Source organism: Anser brachyrhynchus (genome assembly GCF_964034855.1).
Source record: "Anser brachyrhynchus genome assembly, chromosome: 3".
NCBI lineage: Eukaryota > Metazoa > Chordata > Aves > Anseriformes > Anatidae > Anser > Anser brachyrhynchus.
The window spans coordinates 61,511,349-61,538,881 of record NC_137696.1 but is presented as its reverse complement, the minus strand read 5'-3'; the positions used below and the strand labels follow the sequence as shown (position 1 = coordinate 61,538,881).

Sequence of the window (27,533 nt, the reverse complement as noted above, 5' to 3'; positions counted from 1 at the left end):
CCTAGCTCTGCAAGCTGTCAGGAAAGCAAGGCCTGTTCCCAGAGCTCAACCTGCACCCCTGCCCCTGCAAATGTGCTTTTTAATTCGTGTTGTGAGATGTCTGCACTCTCACTGCCCAAACCAGCAGAAAACGGTGGTCAAGGCAACTACCAGGATAGGCAACAGAAAGCGATCTGGATCCAAGCTTGTGTTTGGTAGCTACCTGAGCTACATAAAATAGCACTTAGCGGGAGTGAAATTGGGTCTGGGAAGCCAGCTCTGTGTGCCAGCGCCCTTGTCTTTGTCCTCAGCAAGCTGCTACCTCTGCTGATGTATCCCAGATCCTAATCTATGCCGATGTGTGTTGTTGCACCGATGCCAAAAGGCACAGCAGTTCATGGCGGAGTCACGGTGCTGTAGGCCCAACTTACGTCCTAATATGCCCCCAGCCAGTTTTTGCAGATACTATAGCGAGTGAGAGGCCTGAGATACTTACTCCTAACCAGCCCTTTGTGACCCATGAGGCTTTGGTAAACCTCAATGTGGCTTGTAGGTCTCCAGCCTCTGCTGTTTAATGGACGCATGGAGATTTCTTATGTTTGGCTGCCAAACAGGCGATGTTAACCAACGCAGTAGCATCCTGAGGCAAAAACACGATGCAGCTGCAAATAGGAAGGGCCTGTCAGCTTTGTGACTTTCATCCTGTACATTTTTCTTGCTTATAGCCCCCAGAGATCAACTTACCTGAAGCTTACCTGTCATAACAAGCAATATAAAGTCAGCCAGGCTGAGAACTAATCTCCTGGGGGCTTTTTTTCTTTAAACACTCCCACTCCATTCACCCCCTCCTCAAATCCTGAGAGTCAACAAAGAACTGACACTTTCATTTTGCATTTATGAAACATGTAGATTCAGTGGGGTACAGACAAGCAGTTAGACTTGTAACCACTTAAAGTCATTATAAGCTGGTGGGAAATGATTTTTAGATACTGGCTGTCTTTATGAGGAAAAAAACACCAAACAATTAATTGCCAAGAAATTGGGCACGTTTAAAGTATACATGTATAATGTGTTATAATTTATTTCATTGGTAATAGCTCAAAACTGGCTGTGTATTTCCTTTCCTGTAAATGTATTCAATGTGTCTGAAGATTACTGGCTTGTTCCTTGCAGTTTTGTAGATTTATTGCATTTCTGAGTGGAAGGAAGTGTTGGTTTTGGCACAGATGCTACGAGTATTCTTGTTCTGAAAATGTGAAGTAGTGTTCTAGTACACCGTTAATCTGGCCTCTTTTATGTAGACACAAAGAAGGGTGTAGTGGCTTTGTTGTCCTGTGTGTTAGACCATCGTGCATGGTCCTCCTCTTCTGATGAATTGTTCAAGTGATTCATAAAAAGAAGGAAAATACTAGTATTAATAATTTGTATTAAAAATCCATATGTGACTTAAAACAGCTTCATTAATTGTAGTGTAGTTCCTGTGCTTAAATACTGGAATTGAGAAGTTTTGAAGGCTGGTCCAACTCTTCTTAGAAGATAACGGATTTGGTAACTTGGGAAGAAAATGCTGTTGTTGTTTCTTACTTGAATATTGCCACTTTTGAAACACGGAAATGGAGTATGGAAGAACTACATAAGGCCCGATTGTGAGACATGAAAGAAGCTATGTCTGTGCAAGTGAGTGAACAATAACATGGACAACTTGAGGTCTGTGGATAAAGCCAAGTTGTCAAGAGCTGGACAAGCACCAGGCAAAAATGAAAGATGGTCTATAGTTTAGTTGGAAGGGAAGTCAGGGAGAGTAGCAGAACATGAGCCAGCAGGAAAAAGGAGATGTGAACTACAAAGCATTGCACAAACTACATGACCATGACGCTTGGCTTTTAAAGCCTTTTGTTTGACAGCGCCATCATGTTTACTGTATGGTGAACATGATTCTGAAGAGAGGACAAAAGTTTTTGCTGGAAGAGTTTGGGGGAGTTTGCAGACACCTGAAACTGAAAAATACATCCTGGGTGCTTACGGCAACACCTCTGCCTTAACTCCCCTCTGGTACTGTTCATTCTGCTAGTTCCACCCCCAGGTGCTTGCTTACCTTCCCCTAAGCAGAAGCTGCTCCTTGCATAGCTAGTGTGTGTTTCCCAAGCTGCGTCCCAGTGCAGAATAAGCACGGCTAGCTGAAACCCTGCACCAGGGCAATTGAAGGTTTTCCACTGACTTTGCCCTGAAGTGGGGTAGGGAGTGTTCGTGTGATCTCAGCACACAGGAGTGAAGGCCCCAGCTCATTGCCCTGGCATGGACTGGGAAGGTTTGTGTCTCCCAACTCTGAAGTCTTCCATGGGCATTAACCAGTCCTGAAAATGGCCATTGGGTGGTAAATGTTGTCATCCTCTCTTCCTCACTAAAAATGGAGCATACAAGACCTGGTGAACTGAAAGCTATAGACCAAGTGACTAAGTGAGCAGAAATGAACAAAGTCAGGCCCCGGATTTTTGCATTCACATCTTTCAGCCAGCTGTCCCTGTAGAGAAAACATCTCTCTCCGTGTTGCTCAGCCTGCAGTACATCCAGGGTTTGCTTAACCGCAGAAGAAAAACACTGCAAGAAACATCCGTAGAAGATGAGGTGAACCAAAAAACAAATAAAGTCCTTCATTAAGCGAGTTGAGGGTGGTGGAGGACTCCATCTGGAGATAGTTAGCCACAGCACAGGGTTAACTTGCTTGCTATCCCTTCAGTTTGTCAATGGGAACAGCCTCCTCTCTCCTCCCACATCTCTGTTACTCTGCCTGTGGTTTAGCAGATAACATAATTACATCATGACAGTCCCTGGATGGGAATGCTGCTGTTTAGCATAATTGGCAACCTGTTTTTTCCCTGAGGGCTTGTTTCATGGGTTGTACACCAGCAGGGCAGAACTGAGCCTTCAGTGTCTTTTCAGCGGCACAAAGCTGTCTGGCAGCAGAGATCGGGTTTTTTTAACCCCGAAGAACTGACACACCCTCTGTGTTAATGGGGCCGCAGGTTTTATTACTATGTTCCAATTTAATTTTTTACTCTTTCTCTTTATGCACTAAATTCCACATGGCAGTGAGAGGAGAGTGGAGGAACAACAGAGGAGGCAGAGCTAATTAAATTAGCCATTTCTTAAAAACAAATAAATACCAGGCAGTTCAATCTCATTTAAAAAATAAATAAATACCAGCACGTAGCCCATTTTTATTGGTTCAAGCAGTTACTTCCATGCCCAGATGTTAATGCAGGGAAAACTTGCGATTCCCAAGGGGTTTATTTTGTCTTACTCTATTTCTTTATAACTCACTCTGTGCTCCCACCATTTTTGGCATTTTTATTTTTTTACACAAGGGATGGTAGCAGAACTTTTGAGACAAGCCAAAAATTGTTGTTCTTTAGGGGGTAAAGAAAAAGGAATGTGTTTGGGGTGAGGGAGAAGGGAAATTTGGGTAATACTGAGATGGTGCACCAGGTCACCCTTCAAGAGGAGACAGCAAAGTAAAGAGGTTTTTTTTTTTTTTCCTGACATACTGACAGGAACTTTCCTTTTCTAACCCAAGGATTGGGGCTGGAGTCCCACAGAGAGCTACACACGTGTGTGCAGCCACATATATTTGTAGAAGTTTTTACTATCCGATTAAGATTTATATTATATTCTTGGTGTAAACTTCTGTAGTGAACTTTTCAAGAAAACTGTGACATTTTTCAAAGTATTTCTTGTCTCTTATCAGTTAAAACAGAAACGCCAGAGCTCCGATAGCGATCACTGCAAATGGTTCTTTGTCTAAAACCACTGAAAGAACTGGGACATGAGACACTGAGCAGCACTCCTCAGAGCTCCTCTGTAGCAGGATATAGTGGATTTAGGGTAAACCCTGCTACAGCAGGGTTTTGCTTAGGTCTCACCGAAGCTGGGTAGGTGCCATAAGCTGTGTCATAAGAGGTAAAAGGGGTCCTTTAGTCTGGTGGACAGAGCCCTCCATGTCACCTAGTCTTGCTGTAATTACCTGAGAAGAGAGCCATCTGTGTTACAGTGAACATTAAATTTGACCTGAAATGAAATTGTTGATGATAACTTTGTTCTCAAAAAAAACACAAACAAACAAGTTCTGTTTTTTATTGTCCACCAGGCATTTTCACCCATTAGTCACCTGCTTTTACTAGTGGGTGCTTTCATGCTTATAAACAAAATATCCAAATAACCCCCCCCCAAAAGTCCTCTGACTCCATATAAAATGTCAACTATGTTCTTGAAAAGCTTGACTGAAGCACACCAAGGGCAGTATTCTGCCAGCGTGTATTCAGCTCTGCATTTAAGCTCTGTCTCGTTTTAGCCAGGAAATAGGTGGGTTCATCAAAATACTTCATGGAGGCAAAGGTCCTTTCCGAGAGCCAGCATGCAGGGCCGTGAGCTCCAGAGCAGCTATGGTTCTGAAATCGGTTTGAAGGCAGGTTTAAGACCGTGGGGGTGCTGACTGTGGAGGACGCCAGTGCTGGTGCTGGAGCTGGGCGGGCAGGCCGCTGGTGGGACCAGGAGCCTCACTCCGCGTGACAGGGCTGTGTCTGTCTGAAGGCCTCTGGAGAGCTGGTGGTGTGACAGGGACCGAGAGAAACCTGGCCGAGCTGCTGCAGTCAAGTCAAAGCGTAAAGCTGGATGAGAAGAAGGGGATGGCAGGGCAATCCTGTTAACATCATTACCCTGCCACGGCTGGGCCTCCTGCTGCTGGACACCTGTCTGAACCCCATAGGGCAGCCTTTAAAATAGGAGGTTATATGGTCACTGCTGGCTCCTGTGCGTTCCCTCGTGGTCACAGAGTTGTCTCCATGCTACTGCTGACACTAGACATTCAATAATGATGGGTCAAGCTCATTAGGTCATGACGCATCAAAAATAAGACTCTGGACCTTTCCTTTTCTTTTCTTTCTTTGCCACTTGGAGGTTGCTATCTCAAGCTGTCTCTTACAAACACAAAGCTGAAAACTTTGGGTTTATTTTTAAGTGAAAAAATTTAAATAGAGAACCGGTTCCCAGTGACTTGCTATTCATAAAAGCATGAAATTGCCGTGAGATTTGCCAAGAAGCTTCGAGTTAGTTACATCATACATACCTCTGGCAGGAGCACCGCGGGAGCGGTGCGGGGTCCCCTGCCCGTCCCCTTTTGGGTCCCTGCCGGGTGAAAATTGCCGCCCTCTCGCCGAGCCCGAGCCTGGCAGCCAGCTGGGGTGGAAGGAGGCGAGCCGGGGAGTGAGCATGGGGCTTGGAAATGCTGAGTGCTTGAATGTTTGCACGAGCAGGAGGGAGGTTTAGGGGGAATTATAAACGTTTTTTTTAAGCCAAGAGAAGTGATTGAACCCTTGATCACTCCTTTTCATTTCCAGAATGTCACAACCACTCCCCTGAGCTCAGGAAGCTTGGAGTCAGTTGTTTGCAAGCTGCTTGAAAGCGCTCTTTTAAAAAATAATTGTTAGCCTCTCTGTTTCCTAACCTGCTTTTACACCAAGCCTGTTGCGCTGGAGATGAAGTTACGCATCAGCTTTGTTTGGCGTGTCAAAGAGGGTTTTTTGGGAGGTGTTTTCTGAGGGAGGCAAGTTGCAGCTGGCTGCTGGAGGGGCCCCGTGCCTTTGGCAGGCAGGGAAGTGCAGAGCTGAGCAGGCTTCAGGCGAGGAAATGAGGCTGCAGAGCTGCAGCACCCACGTGAGCAAGGGTGTCCGTCGGCTGTGGGCTCCCTGCTTTCCTTTGCCTCCTGTTCTGGGGGCGAGCAGGGTGCTGGGGGAACAGCCAGGCTGTGATGCCTGCTGTGTTCCAGCCAGGAATGCGATCGGGATGCAATCCCTGCGGCTGCTTTGTGCAGCTGTGTCGGACAGCGGGGAATGCCAGGGAGCCGTGGCCGGGGGGAAAGGAGGGACCCCCAGAAGCCTGCTGGGAGCAACCCCAGAGAAGGACACCGGTGCAAACACCTCCAGAGGAAACTCAGCATTTGAGGCTCATTTCTTTGTGGGAGAACCGATCCACATAGCTTATTAAATGAGTGGGTAAATAGCCCACGCTCTCTGTTGTGGTGCCTGCAAGCTGCCAAATCTGTCACGTGAAAGCCCACAATGAGAGTTTGAGGAGCAGTCAGGGCAGGCAAAAACTGAGAGTGGCACTTTCTGGGGTATTCCTGTGGGCTTTTCGAAGAGATGGCTTGCTTTCCCAGGGACCTCTGGAAACAGTCGTGTGCTCTATCACATAATGTTCCCTCCCTAGGAAAACATTTGGTAGTAGTTTAAAAAAGAAAACTTCAGAGAGCTTATGTAAAGCCAAAGTGAATTTGTTGAACCCTGATGCTGTACATACTTTACTTGGGATGATGTTGAATTTCCAGTGCTGGTTTGAGCTGCTAGCAATAGTTGCAGAGCCTTCCAGTGACACTCAGGCTTTTTGTACTTTTTTTTTTTAAATCAAATCCTTTTAAACACACAACTAAATACTAACACTTCTGTGTTTTGTTTGTCTGGATCAATGTGGCCACAGTGCTCACAAAGTGGGAAAACTTGAGCTTTGTCCTCAACCTTATACACACTTTTTACTGCCTAATCCTATTCCTATCTTTGGCACAAAATTGTGTGTGAATTTCTTCTATAAGCTCTTAAATGTTACGCTTGTTCAATTCACTTTGAAGTGTGTTATATTTCAAGTATGAATGGGTTATTCTTTAATACACTATTATCCTCCTGAGGATGTGCTACCAGAAACATTGACTCTTCCCAGCAGATCATTTTATAGAAATATCCAACAATATCAGCTGCACTTCCGACGTGTTCAAGAACTTCAGCTGTCTCCAAGCCCATGACCCTGTTTTGCTTTGCTTCATTTCTCCAGTGGCACTCTGTTTCTTCTGAATCATTAAGCAGCAATACTCTGAAATTTTCAAATGTTTAGGGCAGCTTTAAGTTTGACCTTATTGTCAACGAAAGTACAACAGTGAATGATATTGAGGTTGAGTTACTCATGTTCATAGCTGGTTTTAAGTTGATTTTTGTATTGCTTGCAGTGGCCACAATATTTCAAGTTTTCTTCACCAAGGTACTGCAGAATCAAATATTCATGTTTGTAGCAGTGGCACGTGCTGACGGAGCTGGGTGGTTGCAGTTCCTCCATGTCAGGCAACGGAGCATCACTGCTGAAACTCAGATCAATGCTGTGTGCTGAAGCTAAGCACTGTGTGAATGTTGATGGTGTAGCATAAATATGCATTGTCAGGAACAAAATGGGGTCTTGTGTTGTATAGCTGCTTCGAGGCTCAAGGGATGCTCATCCACTTCCAGCTAAAATAATTCAGTTTAAACTTGTTCGTAGAAATTCAAGTTGATGCTTTATTTTAGCCTATGGATTACAAAGATTGTTCAATGTCAATGTGTGACTGAGGGAAGTTTTAGAAAATTATATGCTGTAAAAAAAGCAAAACAAATTTTTTTTGATATCTAAAAAATCTTTAAGATGCAACAGGTGAGCAGGTGGCGATGAAAAATCAGAACTCTGCTATTCAAGCTCTTCTCTTTCACTTTGTAGTTAGAGTTGGTGTAAAAATGGTCTCTGTTTTTTTTGTTTGTACAGCTCTTGTCACAAACAGGTCCTGATCTATGACTACACCTCTTAAGCACTGTGATAATACAAGTCATTTATTATTAATGGAGAGCAGAGGAGAAGTGGGGACCTGAAATACATTCATTTCCCCACTTCCTTGTTTCATGCTGTATCAATTATGTATTTGCTGTGTTTATGGTGCTCTTAGAGTTGTTGTTTTCCCCTAAGGGAAAAAGGAAAATTCTGCTGTAAAAGCTGAGCAAGTTCTCAGTGCCTTTTCTGGTGACAGGATGGCTTCTCCCCATCCAAGGTCTCACCAAGCCATGAGACCCTCTGGTTGGCTTTGTCAGGGACCTCCAGGAACAGAGACATGAAGGGGCACCCAGGCTACTTTCAGCCCCTGCTCTGCTCACCTCTCCAGGCTCAGCACCTGGGGCAGCTTGTGGGGCACCTCCCATAAATGCTGATTCAATGGAAAAAATAAAGTTCAAAATGTATACCGATCGGTCTTCAAATCTGCTTAAAGATGATTCTGTAATTCTGTAGTGTTTTACGGCGCCACTAGCTTGCTTGATGGAATTACTACTTCGTGATTGTGTAGGAAAGGGAATATACTGTTTTTATTTATTTAAAGTGTAACTAAATCCTATCGCAAACTGCATATGGACCTTTTTTTCCATGAAAATGCCCCTGAGCTTCAGAGTTTAATTTGGTAAAGGAAGAGCAGCTGGGCTGACAAATATGTCAGCTTGTGTCTGATTTTCTCCACCCTGGCCCTAATAAGGAACAAGATGCAGGGAATAAAACAGCTGTGTGCTGTGCAGCGAGGCATGAGGAGAGTAATGAAACATGATGCTGAAGAAAAGTCAGCTGCAACTTGGCGACTCCCATTTTCTCCTAGCAAATAAGATAACTTCAGCTGTATTCAGGATCCTGGTATTATACACACAGAAAAAATATGAACGGTTTTTGCGTGCTGTAGCTTTAGAATTGACAAATTGACATTTTGACTGAGAGGAGCTATGTTTAATCATAAGTAGTTTCTTGTGAGTGCGTTGGAGTTGTATTATTTCTGTTTATCCAAGCTAGTATCTAGCAACAAAGGCAAACAGTTTAAAGGCAGCTGAAAAATAAAATTAAAATAAACACAGTTTTCTCTACAAAGGCTGCAGGACTAATAGCCTGCAAAAACGTTTGCAGTGACAGCAACACTCAGAAATTTGCTAGCTGGATTTAAGTGCCCTTGACCTCTGCTGGGTTCAGAGGCCAGCTGGGTCACAGAAAGAAACTATTTGCTTCAGGTTTGACTTGCACACTTGTGGACAAGTGCAGTATGCTGTTTCCTGTGCTAGAAAAAAGGTGTTGAAGTAGTGCCAGTATGAAAGAAAACATCACCTTTAAATGGCAGTACAGCGAGCTCGGGGCTGTGTGCAGGGAATTTAATTACACAGCTGATCAGATTGATCCTAGGATCTTTTGTATGTAAATGTTCTGTTAATTGCAGATCAGGAGCTCCTTATTACTTTACCTAAATGTGAGGAAGCGTTGGGATGGGAGTCCCCCAAAACCAAACCTGCTTTCAGATTTATATACACGTTAACTGTGGAAGACTTGGTTAAAGATGTACGATAATGGGAAAAGCACACATGCAGTGTTCATGCAGAACTGTTTTTGGCAAGAATGTTGGGTAGTCAGGAATGAATTGGGATGGGTGAGCGGGGGAGGAGAGATGCGTAACTACCTTCCCCGGCTTCCTTCATGTGGAAGAAGGAAACAGCCACCACTGTTAGTGCTCCAGGCGGTCATCACGCGAGCCTTTGATGTGCTGTGGGGGTCAGGGCATGCTGCTGTGAGGGCCTCTCCTCTCAGCTCTTGTATCCTTGTGTGAGACCTTACACCACAGGCGGTGAACTCGGGCACTCTTCCTGCTAAAACTCTTCCGTCTCTTCCCAAACTCGTCCCCATCCCCTCCTGTCCCCTCCTGCTTGTTCCTGACTGAGCTCCGTGGCACACCACACAGCTCAGTCTTGTCAGCACGCTGTTTCGCTGGCCCTCCTGTGAAGTAGAAAGGAGCTGATTTGTCTTTAAAATTCTGTACAAAACGGTTGTTTTTTCTGCTGGCTCAGCACAGTGATGAGGTGCAGCCTCACAAAGAGCGACCGACATGGTTGTTCAGCTGAGGTTTCCACCAAGACGCTGTGAGAACCCAGGCTGAAATAGCTGGAAATACGCCTGTGGGCTCAGCATCTCTAGAAAGCCATATCTGCGTACCTACTCCGCTGGCAGTGTTGATGCTTTCTGGAGACGTCCCACTGCTCATAGCACCGTGGTGAGCAGTGCGGTTCTTTGGGCGCGAGCTGTGAGGAAACACCTCTGTCTTTCCACATGTGCTGAGGGAGGGGTAGAAAGGCATCGGAGAGAGATCAGCAGCCGAGCTGGTTAGCCTGCACAGCAGGCCGGATGAGCTGTTGGCAGCGCAAAATCCTCGCTCGGGATGATGTCAGGCTCCAGGTGACCCAGCCAGCTTAGATCTGAAGCAGCCCCGAGCTGTGGCTGCTTAGGTATGGAGGGGAGTGAAGCCAGAAAGCCTTTGAGGAAAAGCCCAGAGTAACTTTGGCTGTGCTTTGCCAGTTTTGCAAGGTTTTTGACTCAGCTGTAGCAGTGAGTCGCTCAGACCGTCTGAGGGTGTGCTGGTTCACTCCCCGGGCTGGCTCCTGAGAGGAGCTGTCATTTGGCAGCTAGAGCTGCAGGGATTCAGCAGGCCGAGGGGACAAGGACTGCCCAGCACGATTCGCGCCAGGCAACCAGGCTGTCACTCGCCGTGCTTCTTCCAGTTTTTCTTCCAACAAATTCCTACTGACTGTATTTCTCATCAAATTCCTGGGAGCTCTGGGGATGGCACATTCCAGTGTAGTGATGACATAGCGTAGCTATTACGTTTGCCCCCCTTTTGTCAGGACAAACCAGCACCGGGGAGCCCCAGGGGCACGGCCTTCCCCTGTCTTCCCTCTCCTCGGCAGGGGCTGCCGCTAGGACAGGTGGTACAGGAGCTGCTGGCCCCGCTGAGCAGATGGAGAGTAACTTTGCAGCTAGCTGGAGGAGTGGGAACAGGGCCAAAGGCTTCCACGTGGCACAGTTGGCCGGCTTTTATCTCAGCGTCAGTAGTACATACGTATTAATTACCGCAAAAGATGTTTTTGTTTTTATTCCTGCTTATTACCGCATAGGAAGAGGGGCAACGTACTCACTTCAGATTATTTTCGATAGCCAGTATCTGTTGGGAAGTTTTATCACTTGCCTGTAGCTAAAAATATCTGTTGTAAATTTGTTGTAGGTATTTTACTCCCCTGTATTAGGACTACATCAAGACATCAAGAAAAGTCAGTCAGTAAGGAAATATTTCCAGTTCTGCAGTTCTGGTTTTCAAATGTGACGTTAAAAATATCATTAGGGAATTTAACAAGATGAGTATGTGCAGCGCACTTCTAGGTTGAATTGCAGAATTATCCAAAAAGGTTTTAAAACTATAAATAGAAATATATATACCATTGTACTTTAAGGAGATTTATCCCTTAATATTCTGACACACAGCATTAATTTTCAATCCTCAGCCTTTCAAAGCAATTTGGATGCTCTTTCACATGTACTGCGTTGTTGTTGTTTCTGTCCTCCCACATCTCTGTTACTCTGCTTGGATTTTTTTCCCCATTTTTGTGGAAGTTGCTTGGATCTAGAATGCAACCTTTGACCTGATGTTTCATATATCTGGAAAACGTAACTGTCTGGAAATTTTCCATTTGCTTCTTTTCACTGGAGTATTGGGGTTGAGAAGAGAGGAGCAAGCAGGCCGCGTTGAACTGCTGATCCCTTTTCTTTTGGTCTGAGCCAGCCGCCTTCCAGTCAGAGAGCAGGTATCGAGATGTTTGCAGCCAGATCACTTTCAGACCTGCATAACGGGATTGCAAAGCATTTGTTTATTCCTTTCTTGGTAAGGCAAAGGGATGGAAGTTAAACACTGGGCTGGAAAGCAGGAAGTAGTGCAGATGTGCTAATACGGACTGCATGATGCCAAAATGTAAATTCTTAATTTGCGAACATGTTTGTGGGCATAGTACAAGCATAAGGTCAGGTCCTTATTTTTATTCAATCCCTAAGCAAAATCCTAGTATGTTTTGACACGAGAAGCAGGTGAAAACAGAGTAGGTGAGATTACAGAGGTAAAACCACAGTGTTAATGCACCACAGAACACCCCCCATTTGCTCAAATGCCTGTGCAGATGTAGTTGGGAGCCTTGCACAGGTATGGCAAGGGCAGTTTAGTCAGGCAAGGTAAAAAGACAAAACAGCTAAACAAGCTCGTCCAGGCTCTAAGAAATTAATCCTAGGTTTACAGCTGAGAGAAAGAGCTGGAATAAATGCATGTGGGAGACAGCACCATTGCTCAGGCAAATCTGAAACGTGTGACTTGGCTCATGATCCTCCTCTTCTGTGCACAGCATCAAAGGAGCGGGTGGCAGGGTGTGCCTCTCCTAGCTTCCACGCTAACATGCTGTTCTCCAAGGGGTTTAGAAGTGCCTGTACAGGATTAGTACGGTGCTGGCTGTGCTTTTTGCAGAGCCTAGGCAGGGACTTACCAAAGGGGAGAGCAGAATTATGGCCTTTTGTCCACAGATGCAAAACTGGATTTCCCTCTCTCTGGCTTTCTGCAGCAAGGTAACGCTTTGCCTGTGGTGAAATGGGAGTTGCGTGGTTCACCCCCATAAAAATTCATCTCTCTGAACTTTGGCATTGCTGGTCCATGAGCGACTCTGACAACCCGAAGGGTGTCTCTGCATATACCCTTGCGGAAGCCCGGGGGGCACTCAGGCTGCAGCTACCCGAGGAGGATCCCCCCGCTACCCATGCCGGCTGCTTTCAGGCAGCAGCCAGAATCCATCTGAAGTAGCCGCTGCCCACCCTGTTTAGCTCATTGCCAGCAGGAGGCCCAATTAACATTTTGCAACATTGGCAGTTCCATATGGAAACTACCATTCAGCCGCCTACGTTTGAACTTCAGCTCTTTCCTTTCATTTAATTAAAACACAATCAAGTCAATTAGCTCATGACAGAGTTTCCCCAAAGTTAAACTCCAGATGTATGGCAAGGCAAAAGCATTCAGATGCCAATTCATTGTGCTGCTCTGAGGTAGATTATAGCTCTCCCGTTTGTCAGTTTATCCTCTGGGGATTAGTTTCATTTTTTTCCCTTCCAAGTAGAAAATAAAAAGAGAGAAAGAAAAAAGACTTGTCTTTCCATCTGGTTTTGGTCAAGAAAAATTGATATAACGTTACAGAACTAGAGAGATTTATTGAAAATGACATTGATAGTGTCAGAATGACTTCTGGTTTTTAATGACCACGTCAAACATTTTACCACGCAGTGTCTTGATTTTTTTCCAGTAAGCTCCAGGAATAAGTGGCTTACCATACTCTATAGCAAGTTGATGAGTTATTGTTCTTGTCACTAAATTGGGATAATATACAGCTGCACAAACATGTTGATTTTGCTGGCATGAAAACCGTGACTTCAAACTCTGTTCCCTTTGGCAAGACTGTATAGAAAATTATAACACTGTCAGAAAGAGGTTTTGAGGTCTCAATAAACCAAGATGACTTTAGCAGCACATCCCTGCAGGACAGCTGGGTGCAGTGAGAGGAAGAGAAAAATAACTGAACCAGCTAACTGGTAGGTAGGAAGTATAGAAATCCTGCAGACCTAAATCCACACATAAGGTAACCTTCAACTGAAGCCATTGCATCTTCTGTTGCATTTCCCAATTCATTCATGATTAGATATGGCAATCCCCTGAGTATTGCAACAAAGGTTATATTGACACAATTTAAGGGTGACGGGGTGATACCACATTAATATTGCAAGTGAGATACCCAGTGCCAGTGAAGGTAATAGGTACCGGTCCTACCACGGCGTGTCAGTGGAGCACTTGGTTCTGTGCCTTTTCCTGCTTGGTGGTTCAAGTGGTGTTGTATGTTCACATCTAAGCAGAGCAACAATTTTTCTTGCAGAAGGCCCATACTTATTGCATCAATGATGTACATGTGATTTCCCATATCTCTATAAATTAATTAATTTAGCTACCCAAGTACAGCATTGCCTTCTTCCGGCTCTTGCTGTTGGCTGAATGGCCTCCAAGCTGCTTTTTGCAGAGGACCATTACTCACACTGCCAGGTAGGGTGTTCTTTGAGAAGGAAAGGACAGGAGGTTGCAATGCTATTCATTTGGGAAGGAGGAGGAGGAACCCAAGTCTTCTGCCTGCCCTGTAAATACTCTAGGCAAATGCATGCTCATTTAGTGGATTAATCTGGGCTCAGGCACATGGTATGTGCTAGGCTGTTTAGTGCTGTCAGGTCCGTGGCTACAGTTTCATGGTATTCTGGCTGCAGCTGATTTAGGCTGTCTGCCCAGTCCAATCTGGCCCATGCCACAGCTCTCTCCTTATCTGATCCTGACACTTCAAGCATTTGTAGGATTGTGCTGAAGACTACATCACTACAGTGACCCAGATTAAAAGTAATCTTTTAAAAAAGGAAAGAGGGTAGAAAGGGGAGACGATTTTTGTCTGGATCATTGAGATCTACTTGAGATCAAGCCCAATGAACAGTTGCATTTTTTACAACTGAAAGGATGGATTATTTTTTTAGGGTCAGGAGTGAGCAGATGGAAGAGTAGAGAAGAAAATTCCTTCATCGCCAAAGCCAGTCTGCTGTGAGAGTCTGGTTTGGGCTTATATTTTATGTGCAGTAAAGCAGAGTTTTCAGATAATTTTAATCTCATGACTTGCAGCACCTGCACTTTCAGAGTCAGGGCACTTCTGATCAGAGTTCCTCAGGTTCCCAATAGCACAACTCTTGGCATAGGGACCTAAGTTCTGCCTTATTTCTGTTGTTGGGTATATCCCTAAGAGCTTTTTTACTCCAGGATAACAAGTATCATTGTGACAAGAATAAACTAATTAAAATTTGCTTGGAGGCATTGATTCCAGTGTACTTGTTATTTAAACCACCTTTCAGATGAGAATTATTAAACAGCAATTTTGTAAGATATTTCATACTCACAGCAAAGTCTACCTAATAAACTCCTTCTCATTGGGACTAAATGTGAATATGGACTAATTAAAGCTATTCAGATTCAGTAAAGGACTCTTTAAAAGAAAATCTGAGTATACATCTACCAGCTACTTAAGCTACTTGGGTTTTATCTTTGTTAAATCATCACTGACAGAAGTTACTAGCAATAAACTACAAGCAACAAATTATGATCCATTACCTATTAAAATGTGGTTCTACTAGAATAAGGATGCCGTAACAACATCATATATATGTTTATATATAATCTGCATGACTCTGATTATCCAGTAGTGAGGTTAGATTCTTCTACTGGCTTTCCACTTTCACTACCAAGAATAAAAAGTACAGCACAACCTATTGCATAAGGTTAGCCCTCTTTTTCTGTTCATGAATTATCTTTAAAGCAAATCTTTAAAAAGAAATGGTCTAAATGCATTCTAGACCAAAAGGCATGGAACCAGTAGAATCACAGCTATTTATTTCAAAGGCATTTATAGTAGACTTGCTTGAAACAATTTGATGGATAGTTTTTGTTGCATTTTGTAAAGTGAGTTCTGAGTTCTTACCTGAAGAAGGTATTTGCGTGTTTCAGTGCTGACGTGAACATTGCAGTGCTGAAATGCCCTGTGCTATGGAAAAACTGCATATAATCCGTGCAGCTGCTGCAGCTGCACAACACCTCTGGAGATCATTCAGAGCAGAAAAGTGTCTCCCAGGCAGCTACAGAGATCAAAGTTGTTTTTTCCAAGTAGCCTTCCTAGGATCAGATGTGTTCAGGCATTTCCATCTTTGGTTGTTTATAGGAAAGTTAAGGTCATCCCTAAACCAATCTAATCTTTGCTGGCTGCCTGCAAGCTCAGGGAAGGGTTTTTTATTTCTTTCATCGAGCCTGTGCCAGCGCGATTTGGCTTTGCAGTGTCTCAGTGTTGTAGTTGGTCTTTTACAACAGAATTTCTTCTTGGAGATTATGATATAATGCTTGGGATGACATCAACAGGAATGGTTAATAGACTTACAGGATGATGATTTTTGATTTATTTCTCTTGCATCTTCTGCTACCTAGAGTGAGAGGTCCCTGATGGTACTGATTTAAATGCCACCCTCCAGCTTACAAGAAAGGTCAGAAATAGCTGTGTCAAGCAGTGCAGAATCAAATGCCTTGAACCTTTCAAATTACTTGACTGAAGAACTGCTGGTACCAGTGCATTGTCTCAGTTTATTCAGACTATGTCTACGTTGGCAGGCATTGCGTTGTGGTGGGAACGAGTGTGTAAAGTAAAACAGTTGCAGCTGTTTTGGTTTTAGCTGGCTGTAGCCTGGTACCCCAGACTGATTGCTCCTCAGCACATGGAGCACAAGATGCCCTCCTGGAGTTCATCTTCCAGTTCAGTTGCATGCTTAACAAAACTTGTTCATGCTCTTCATAGCTGCTGTGAAATACAAACCAAAGCTTAGCAAGTGGAAGCAGTCTGGAGGTTTCCTTCGGAAGCAAAGTCCTGATGCAAACAGAAAGACTGACAGAGGCACGCTGTTGCTTACAGTGAGTGTTTGGGGAGCATCAGCACAAAACTCATCCAGGAGCCTAGAGCTAGAATATTAATGTGTAAAGCTCCAGTGATAACCCTCCCTACTTTTTTTTTGTTTTCTGTTTTAAACTGTGCTTTTCAAACTCCATTTTGTAACATTCTTATTCTCGGACTCTCAGTTCAGAAGAACGTGTGTGTAATTCTCCAGCCCACTGTTTTTTGTCCCCCAGAATCAAAGCACGAATGGCACTGCAGCACTGTCACGAGTTTCCATAAAGGAAGTCCAGTGAAATAGTACGCAACCTCCAAAATGTGTCTGGCTAGCCAACAATAAAGCTATTTATTTTTTAAAAGCAAACTTCATTTAAATGAACCTTCTTACATTTTCTCCAACATTTGGTATAATCAGACACTTATCCTTCAGATTTAAAATCTGCATCTAGTATAAAGGACAGCGATATAACAAAATAGACTATGCAGGTAGTATAGTCAGAAGTCCTAATGTCAAACTTAAAAATTATGTTTGTTGAGGGCAGTGGAATGACTCATTGGCTTTCTGACGATGGTGGGAAGAAGGGAGGTCTTCAAGACACTGTACAAATAGAAAGAATAACACAAGTGACTGAATTCCTCTAATCTTGGAAAACTAAGGTGTTTCCTTTCATCTGAGTGAAAGCGTATAGTGCTTATAATGATTAATAGAAGGTACATAAGCTCTCTGAGGTGAAAAATACACTCCTTTATTCCTAAATAATACATGACCTATAAAGCAAACAGTGTAAATCTTAAACACCAATTTCCTGCTGAGTGTTTCGAAGATGAGAACTAATAGCTTTTGAAAAGATCTTTCCATGTATGCTGTGGAACGTCACTGCTGAAATTTTTTTTTCCCTCTACGCAACTTATTAATTGCTAAAATATGCTACCTTACTATTGCTTTTGAATTTAAATACGTCCTTTTTCCTAGAAGTGTTACTTTATCTCAGATTATTTCTAAAACCAACCTATGATGTTTGGCCATGCTTATTCTTTCATTTCAGATACATATTTAGATCCTTTTTTTCCAAATGAAGGAAGTGGTACAAGGTCAATGGATGAGTAAATTCCTAATTATGAGCACTTACGGAGCTCATTTGATAAATAAACTCCTCGTGTTTTATGGTCAGAAGGAGTTAATGTTGAATCCCCTTTTCAAGAGTTGCAGTCTTCCTAGACAGAATTATTCACCACTGAATTGAATTGATCCTTTTTTTTTTTTTTTTTTTTTGGTATGCTGGCTAATTTGAAGCAGACAGATTTCTTTAGGTGGGATGAATATCATTATTTCAGAGTTAAATGTTTTCAGCAGAGGGCAGAGGGAAGGAGTGATCCAAATCCATGTTTCTCTGTGGGGAACTATTGGAGCCATAATCCTCCATTCCCTCTGGCAGGCACAGGAGAAAAAATTCAGATGAGCCTTTTGTGAAAGTGGTTGCCTGCACCAGGCTGGACTCCATGACCCAGGAGGAGTTGAAAAGAGCTATGTTCTAGTATTTATAAAGACTGTGCTGTCTATCACCAGGGCGCAGGCTCTTCACATCAATAACCCGGCCTTTCAAAGCCAGTGAAGACAAGAACATGGGTTTTGTCCTGCTGCAGCCAAGGAGCGGGTAGCCTTTCACTAATGAACTCATGGACTGCCTCTGCAAATGAGATAATGCTTGGCTCCTGTCCCGGGACAAAGCTCTTCAGCCACCAGATCCTCATCTCTTTCCTTCAGCACCTCGCTCCTGAGTCTTTGGGTTTGCTAGCACGGATTTCACAAGCAACTGTGGTTTTCCACATCCCTCAGCACTGCAGAAGCATTGACTGGGAGGTGACTTAGTCCAGCCTCTCTGAGCAGGATTACTCCTGACAGGAGATGAGGACAGCCCTGACTAAGCCCTGGAAACCTCCGAAGGCAGGGATTCCCCAGCCTGCACCCTCCTCCTGGAAGTGCATTCTTCATGTCCAACCTGGCTCTCCCCAGCCACCATCTGCAGCCCTTGCACCTCCTTGTGTCACCTGGAATTGCCAAGAAAAAATCAGTTCTCTTATCTTGTATCTTGTTATCTTATGTACTTGTATCTTATGTTATCTTATGTATCTTGTTATCTTATGTACTTCTCCATTAGGTCCACAGTTTGCAGCAGAGGCTTCAGTATTCAATACAGGATTATAAACTCCACAGGCAGTGACTGGAAACCTAGAAAGAAATGCAATCCCTAATTCCAGACAGGACACCCCTGCAGAGGTCCTGCTGCTGTCCCATGTCTCTCTCTGCCTGCCAAGCTGCTTGCTGGCTTGTGTTGGTGGTCTTCTGATCCCCACCTCTTGCTCAGACTCTCCGACCAACCTCTTAGGGGCTCATCCATTGCACAGGAGTGTCGTCTTAAACCTCCCGAAGGATCACCCTGATAACGTTTTCCAGGATGTGCAAGCAAGGAAGATGGGGGTTTTGTACCCAAGTGATGGATAGACCTAGCCTGGCCCTTATGAAAATCTTAGCTTTTTACATTTAAAGCCCGTTTCAGCACCTTTCTTCCATCTTATCTCTGTGTTATAGGCCAGAAAGTATCCAAGGAAAACACTTGAAAAATAACTTTAAATGTTGATGTATCTGAATAACAGTAATTTCTGCTGGAAATTTTCTTAAGCTGTTTGCTCTGTCTCTCTGACAGTACAGAATTTGTTGCATTTTATGGCATAACTCAGATTTATTGATTTGAATGCTATCATTTTCATACAAATTCATCTCTGGTTTTAACTTCATAGATTTCAGTTAAGTTATACAATGGATCTTTTTTTCGCAGTACTTCATTTCAAGACATTGGGAATGAAGTTTTTTGGACTCTGATTGCATGACATCAGCTTTCTCACAGAAAAGATTTTTTTTTAGCATCCTATATCAATCTAAAGTCTAGGACAAATATAGGTCTCATTAAATGCCATTTGTCTGAGAAACAGAGTAATAAGATTTCACCATGATGTTATGTGTCTGAATACATATCTTAGCAGCTAAGATACAGTACCAGGATTTAGGAAGCCATTTTGACAGACATGAAATTAAAAACTTAACTGTTCCGTGCCTCATATTTTCCATCTGTAAAATGGGAGCAGCGATATTTTGTTCTTTGAATAGCACTTTCTGATTTAATGGTCTATGATTATCATTATTACTGTTGACAGTGGCATCAGCTCTGTTCCAAACTGGTTATAATTGGAATGTTTAGATGAATGACAGCAATTACAGAGCCATTATGCTGCAAACATTTAAGCCTGTGATTAATTTTATGTACGTAAGTGATCGCGGTTACTTCAGTGAAGCTACTCACGTGAATAAAATTAAGCTCATTTGAAGTGTTTGCAGGATCAGGAGTGGAATGCTCTAAGAAACCGTAGTTCTTATATAGAAATAGATAATAGTAGACTTCTCAGGGAAATTTCTGGGAAATTTTTTTTAACTCTATGCTGCTGCGTGTTGTTCAACGAGCACTGATTTGGTTCACAAAACTCAATGTTACAGCCATTGATTATAAATACTGGCTTTGATATCACTCAATATGTTTTTGCAGAAAAGTGATCCTTCCTTATATTTTGGCTACAGCGCAAAAGCTTATTGTTAAATACATTTTCTTAGTATAAAGCCTGACTCATGGCATGCTCCACTGTGCATGACTGATTACCAGGGATATCAAACTGAACTATTTCCATTCTGCTGCCAGCACAGTTATCATTAGAGCTCTTTTAAAAGGGGATTTGCTTTACTCCAAAGAAACGGTTTATGTTTTTACATTGTGCGGATTTTGTTTTCTGTATCATGATAGCTAGTTATTCAGCTTTACCAAAGACAGAGAAAATGTCACATAAACATGTGTTGAAAGGAGTACTTCAACAGAGAAGAAGAACCAGAGAAACGCACACATGCCAGAGGCACATTGTGAGCAGCCCGCTCTGGCTGGCTCTAGTGGGGATGCTGAGCAGAAATGAAGCATGGGGCTAGCTAAGGTGAGGACTGGCTTCTGACTACAGGTGTGCCTTCTGGAAGAGAAAAATGGGGACTGCCACACAGCCTTTTGCAGTCTGATAATGGAGCGCTTTATCTGTTAGCTACCATTTTATTTTCCATCCTTCAGTTACCTTTGCTTTTTTTGTTTATGCAGTTGATGGTTTGGATAAGGCTTCAATCGCTAACTCTGATGGACCAGCCCCAGGATCCCAAACTCCCCCCTTCAAGAGAAAGGGCAAACTCTCTACCATCGGCAAAATCTTTAAACCTTGGAAATGGAGGAAGAAGAAGACCAGTGACAAATTCAGAGAAACATCAGCAGGTATGCACGTGGTCCTTTGGTGACAAATAGTAAGAAATGCAGTAATAGCTTTGAGGATAATACTTGAAAAGGTCTTAGATGTTAGATGGCGGAAATAATTTAGGCACGGTATTTGACATACACAAAAACTGTTTGATTCTTGGCAAGGAAAAACCTTACTCAGCTTCTGTCCTGAGCCTGTCACCAAAAATGTGCAATTTGTTCATTTAATATTCATTATATATGATATTCTTTTGATGTTGAAAGTATTATTTTTTAACTAAGAAACACTGGACTGTATGCTACATGTTCTCAGGGATGTTGGAAGTGTCTCTGTCTTCTCCTAATAGCCAATGGCTTGGGTTGTGAAACAAACCTTGCCTTCATGGGGACAGAAGTTTGGTCTGTTCAGAGGTGAGAAGCATATGTGGTCATGCCCAGCAGGAGAACGAGGATCAGATTTGCTACCACTGCCTTCATACTGGCTGCTCAGCCCCTTCACTCCCCTATTGGATAGGCTTGAAGAACAGTCTGAAATAAAACGCTGTGACTGAATTATGTTCCTTCTGAAAATGAGCAAGATGGAGGGCTGGGATTCAGTCACCTAAACACAGGTGCTTGGTGCCACCTGAGGTGCTCTGGACATCCTGGCTGCACTCCCTAAAGGTTTTGCATCATGTTTGCCATCGCTTTGCAGATATCCCCAAAATCTGGGGACATCTCAAGTGGCTGTAGAAAGTCATGCTTAGGAAACTGAACCCAATCATGCATGTATGTCTCTGTGTGTCAGAGCTCTGTCCAAGCTTTCTCCAGAAAAATCCCCAACTTCTATTTTGGGATTCAGATATTTGATGTTATGCTTTTCTCAACTTGAGCTTTATCAGAGTCCATGGAACATCTATGGGCTTTTCAGATTCATTTCCGCAGTACAAGTTCTCTGTCCACTGTCTTCCATGCCTTTAGGTTAGAAAACCAATATTAACCTCCCAAAATGTCTCTAATAGTCTCTTCTGAACTCTCAGGAGTACACTGTTTTATATTTTAAACCCAGCAACTGATAACAATTACAGAATGGAACTCTGTTGTTTTTCAGTGTAACTTCTAAAACATGCTATATTTACTCAGAAGGCAAAAGGAAACCATCCTTTTCCTCTGGGTACCCTGTGACACCCCCAACACAATTTCTTCTACTACTGCAATCAAAAAGTTCTCCTAAGCCTGATAACTCCTGCCTTGCTTCCAGTTTCCTTCAGCTTTCCTAGTACTTTTATCATATTTCTAGGGCAAAGTTCTTCCTAGTTAATGACTCCTGAATGTTCTACCTTTATGGAGGTACATGGTCAGATATGCACTGAATTCTTCAGAATAATCAGTATTTTTATTACTGTATACAGACATTCCCCAAACTGTCACCACACATTACCTTATGTTAAATTGTTAAGCCATTAAATAACAATGCATGTCATTTTTCAGTCATTTTTTACAAATTTATATCCAATATATTCACGTTAAATACAGTATTTCTTACATTATGCTATCTTTAGCAGCCTCAATACAATCGTACAAGCATGATGTCAATTCATATAATACCAAGGCAAAACACATGTTCATATTTCTTTTACAAAAGGAGGAAATGAGGCACAAAGAAATTGAGCTCAGCGTTTCCAAAAGTACCTGCTTTGTTACTTGCATATACTGAATTTGCTTGTGTTGTTTATGATAGCTTAGTCCCTCAGGTCCTTCCACAGGTGTGAGGAATCCACAGGTACCACTGGCACTGACTTCAGATAAAGTTATTCAGGATGAAGGCATCTTAGATCAAGCACCTGAACACTGGAGATGCCTAACAGTTGATGTAATGGACAGAAAACATTAAATAATTTCAGAACTGTAATAAAAATCTGGCTTTAAAATTATGCTATAGGTTTAAATAAACAAACTCTGAGTCACAAAATGCCTTTTTCAGGTGTGGTACAGCAACACCAGTTGGTAATAAGGGATGTTATCTCTTTCCCTGAAGTTTGCTGCATTTATATGCATGAGAGCTACAGTATTGTTCGCGTTACAGCAGAATATGTTGAGCACTTTACAGTGAGTCTGATTTTGCCCCTGTGTGCTCTCAATGCATAGCTGCGTTTATTACTCTTAAGAAGGAGGTAATTACTGGGAAGCAGAGTCTATCTCAACTACTTTATAGCTAATTTTCAAATGATACTTTGTCTTCTCAGTTATCTCAGCCATCTCTGTTTTCCACTGCCTCCTGCATAATGGCACCCGTTCTGTGATGAGTAGATCACCAACCTGATCCAGCAGAAAGCTAATACATTGAACCATAACAAGAAGTAGTAGTTTTTAATTTTCTGCAAAGGTTACCACTTGGACTTGTGGTCTTGCATTGTGATTACTGTCAATTTAGACAACTGATTTTTTTTTATTTATTTCAACTGCAGTTATGCATCACTGCCTTTCAGATCTGGAAGCTAAAAAAAAATGTAGATTTCCTTGTCTATTTTTCCAAGGTTAGAGTTTTATTTTGTGATAAATCTTTTCTTCAAAATGAGGAGCACCAGTGTGCAAAGAGAAATCCATGAATGTTAGGAGAATTTGCACTACGAATCGTCAGAAGAGTAATAGAGTCAGTGGTGAAAGATCAATGTAGTCCATAGATCATGTAACCGGGAGCTCTTTTGGTCAATTGAATACATGACTGTATATAATTATGTATTGAAAAGTGGAAGTTAATTGTCGGCACAAATGAAGTATCTCTATAAATGTTGTAGGGCATGGGAAAAGTTCAATGCAGGAGGAGGTAACAGTTAAATAATTAAAGTCCCCACTCTTAAGTTCAGTCACAGAACTTTATATTTAATAGTTCTTTTTGAAAAAAGAAATCTACTAGCGCAATTGATTCGCTAGAGTGCCTAATGTATCTTGTGTTGAATATCTTCTATCTAGACTTTTAAATTATCCTTACAAAAAAGTCATTTTTTTATTTCATTGTTTAGATAACATCCTGCTAGATAACCATGTAGTGTGTACCCAAGCTTTATACTGTAAAAGCTGTTCTTATGTTTAATAACATAAAGTAATGTAAAACTCAGCTAGTAAAACACAAAACCATTCTCATCATCTAAATTATACAAACCGCAAATTCAGTGCATGTCTTGGTGAATAGAACATAATTTTATACACAGGTTTAGGAACTTCTTATATTTTTTCATTATTCAGTAGACTGTTTTTATTTTCTCTAAAGAGTCCATATGCTCTATTTTTAATAAGGATTTAATGAGCTATCCCACCATGCTGTAAAATTTCACTCATTTGAGTGGGATTGTGCAAATATAGTGATATGGGGTATTAATTTCAGGTTTTGGAAGCTTTCGTATTCTTTTGTACATTCAGTGTATCACCAGCTTGCATTTGTAAGGTTACATGCATTTTGCCAACCATCACAGTATTTACTGCCTTTTTTTTTTCTGTAAAAGTGAAATTCTGGGAGTTATGTAATATCTGAATGTCTCAACTTTCACCTAAGAAATAAGCTGGGGAGATGAAAAGAAAGTAAATCTGGATGACATGAATTGTAAGTTTTAAAAGTAAATGAAAGGTTCCCAAATTAATTTCCATCTGCTTGTTATATTGGAGTTTTACCCCTTGTGGCTCTCTAAGATGTAACCTTTGGCTAGGTGAAAGTGGCACCTAATTGACCATACTGACTAATCTCTACGGAGTGAAGATTTTGAGTACATCTTCAAGGCAAATTTAGTTCATAGCCTTGTTTAGATGTTATTGTCATTTACTGTCTTGTATACCATTAGAACTTTTTCTTCCAAGTCTTGCTGTACTGGTCTCATGCTAGTAGCCTGTTTTGAGCTAGATATATCTTTCATTTGTACTGATTGCCTACTAGTAATACTGGTAGTGCTGGCAGGAGTATACATAAGTCGTTTGTGTTGACTTCCAGTGTCCTCCTGCAGTTCCTCCTCTGTCTTGGCCAGAAACACAGATGACCTCCTCACATAATTCCATACAGAGAAATGATAGGGATAAATCATGCTGTTTCTGCAGCACTAAGGGACTGTGTCCTCAGAAATCCCAGAAACAAGACAGGGTGCCAGCCCCAGCTGCATCACGAATGAGCTATAGCTATTCAGTGTAAATCGGGTTAGCTTGCACTGTAAGCGTATCTTGACGTGCCTGGGGGCTATTTTGCTGTCAGGAAACCCCAGAGCTGTAGGGAGATAACTCATTTGTTTTTAAGCTCTATGTAAGGAAGGTATGGAACCACTTACGTTTGTATACGTCTTTCCTGTGAGGCTGGAATTTGAAATTAAAACCAATTTGGATTGCGTTCATCCTGCTTCAGATGGTTGTTTCAGAAAAAAAAAAAAAAGTTATCCTCGTATTTCTTGAGGAAACAGACCCAGGGCCAGCAGAGATTAAAAAGATGCATTTAGTTGGCAAGTCGCCCCTTGTTGCTGGTTAATTGACACAGCAGAAGAAACTTGCTTATCTAATATGAGAATGGGGAAAACATCCGTACAAAATAAAATTCCTACAGGAAATCCTCTTCCTCAGATAACTCAGACAGAGATATATTTACATTGCAGAATGGTGTGTATGTGTACGTGTATCTCATATGCAGGAGGCTAATCTCTTGTTCTGAGACCATGGGAGACAGTATGATGATCGTTGCATGTATTGCTTATTCTCTTAACAGGGCCAAAACTTGCTAAGTATGGATGCAGCTGAAGAAAGCATTCCTTCTAAGACAGAATATGGGTTATTGGAAAGAATTTCTATTGCTGTAACTGGGTTTTCAGTCAGCTTTTGGAAAGGTTCTTGTTACAGATTTGACAGGACTGTACAATGCAGTGTGTTGACAAAATCTCATGTGCCTGTATTATGCTAGCAGCTGAAAGATATTCATAAACAGCAAATACCACAAACAACAAAAAACATGGAGAACTAGATGTGATGTGGAAGTATTTGGGCCAATGTAGGAATGATGGTTGGAATTTTTTCCTTCAGCGACATATTTTCCATGCTGCATCTCAGAAAATCTGTTCTCAGGGCACTGGTTGTATACTTTCTGCCCATAGGGCTTTCAAAATTAAGTAAAATCAAACAGGAGATGGCATTATCTCAAGGGCTTCTCCCCGTTCCCTGCCTCAGTGTTTTTATATGAAGGCAAGCAAGGCAGCAGTTTGTCTTGGCATGAAATAGATGCCACTTCAAAGCCCCAGTGTGGCGGTATGTGCAGACAGGGAGCAGGAGGCAATTTTAGCTCTTACTGGGTCAGAGAAAAATTAAAAATCGGAATTCTCTCTTGCTTCTCTTGGACGGGCAAAACTAATGACTGGAGAATATCCAGAATCTCACATTACTCTTTAAATAAGAGGATGGTTTTTTAAACTGCTTGAGGTTTGTAGCTGCTGAATGTCGCTAAGACTTCTCTTTTGAGGAGGCAGTTAGGAAGTGATGGAAACTGCCTTTTGAGGTAGACTGTTATTTTGATTGGGTTTACTGTTATTTATATTGGGCTAAAAATACACGTTTGTGGGATCCCTTGGATGAGTAAAATTTACTCAAGTAAATGAGGGCTGCAGTTCAAGGCAACATAGAGTGTGATAAATTGACATGCTTTCTGTTAGTTACACCTGAAGTCAGTGGAAACTTCACTCTTGATTGCAGTAGGAGAAAGATTTTGACTCGAGATTTTTTAAATCTACTGGAGCATGATGTCTGAGAGGTAAGCCTGCCTCACCTCCAAAATCCTCAGCAGGCAAGGGTTGGTAACCAATTACACTTACAGGCAGGACTGACTCGTTTGTACAATTGATCTCAATATGCACATGTACACAGGTGGAGAAATTGTTATTTCCATTTCATTATTGCTTACTGTTATAGACAATATGTTACTGTTAATGTTGGGAAGTGTGCATATATGTAATATTTCTATATACACATATTTATATACTTACAGATATCACAGATGCCTATAAGATTTATATAAATTTATACACACACACACACACACATTATTATAGAATCACAGAACGGTTTGGGTTGGAAGGGACCTTAAACCCAGTTCCAACCCCCTGCTATGTGTAGGGACGCCTCCCACCAGACCAGGTTGCCCAAAACCCCATCCAGCCTGGCCTTCAGCACCTCCAGGGATGGGACATCCACAGCTTCTCTGGGCAACCTGTTCCAGTGCCTCACCACCCCCTGAGTAAAGAATTTATTCTGAATATCTAATCTAAACTTACACTTTTTTAGTATAAAACCATTACTCTTTGTCCTACCACTATACTCCCTGACAAAGAGTCCCTCCCAAGGTTTCTTGTAGGCCCCTTTTGGGTACTGGAAGGCCGCAATGAGGTTTCCCTGGAGCCTTTTTTTCTCCAGGCTAAACGTCCCCACCTTCCTCAGCCTCTCTTCATAGGAGAGGTGCTCCAGCCTTCTGGTCGTCTTTGTGGACCTCCTCTAGACTTGTTCTAGTACATCTATCTCCTCCTTGTGCTGGGGGCCCCAGAGCTGAACACAGTATCTTCAGTGGGGCCTCACGAGAGCTTATACATATATGACAGAAAAGATTTGTTTTAATGAGATCCGTTGGTCACTCAGCTTAAGGATTTCCACCTGATGGTGGTACAGATAACAGTATTTGTCATATATTTCTTCAAGGATAGTACTAGCCTTCTGCTCCTAAGTGAGGAATAGTAATAACCTGCAAGATCAGACATTGCAGGAATGAAGATCAGGAAGAAAGACACAAAGGTGTGATTATGGGAGAAGCACATGAAAAGTGTATGGCAAGTTCTGATAGAAGAAGGAAGAGAAGAGAGTTAGGTCTGGAAACTAAAGAAGATTAAGCTCTTTCAAGCGAAGGAGAAAGACCATGATGAAGTTGTTACAGAGGTGATGAGAGGAAGGAGCATGCCAAGAGGGACAGTGGTGTAAGCACCAAACTACAGTGCTCTTCCTGTAC

At 42.3% G+C, this 27,533-nt stretch overlaps 1 protein-coding gene across 6 annotated transcripts in view; it reads left to right on the top strand.

Annotated features, from left to right (window-relative positions):
• The window catches only part of PHACTR2 (phosphatase and actin regulator 2), a 137,080-nt gene that overhangs the window by 63,245 nt on the left and 46,302 nt on the right, over window positions 1–27,533 (top strand). For 5 of the 6 annotated variants that reach the window (XM_080584031.1, XM_080584032.1, XM_080584034.1 and 2 more), the window contains exon 2: window positions 20,393–20,560. In XM_080584031.1, the coding sequence (XP_080440157.1) occupies window positions 20,393–20,560 (168 nt within the window). Of the gene's footprint in view, window positions 1–20,102; window positions 20,238–20,392; window positions 20,561–27,533 lie in introns of those variants that run through there. The other variant, XM_080584036.1, reaches the window with a different exon arrangement.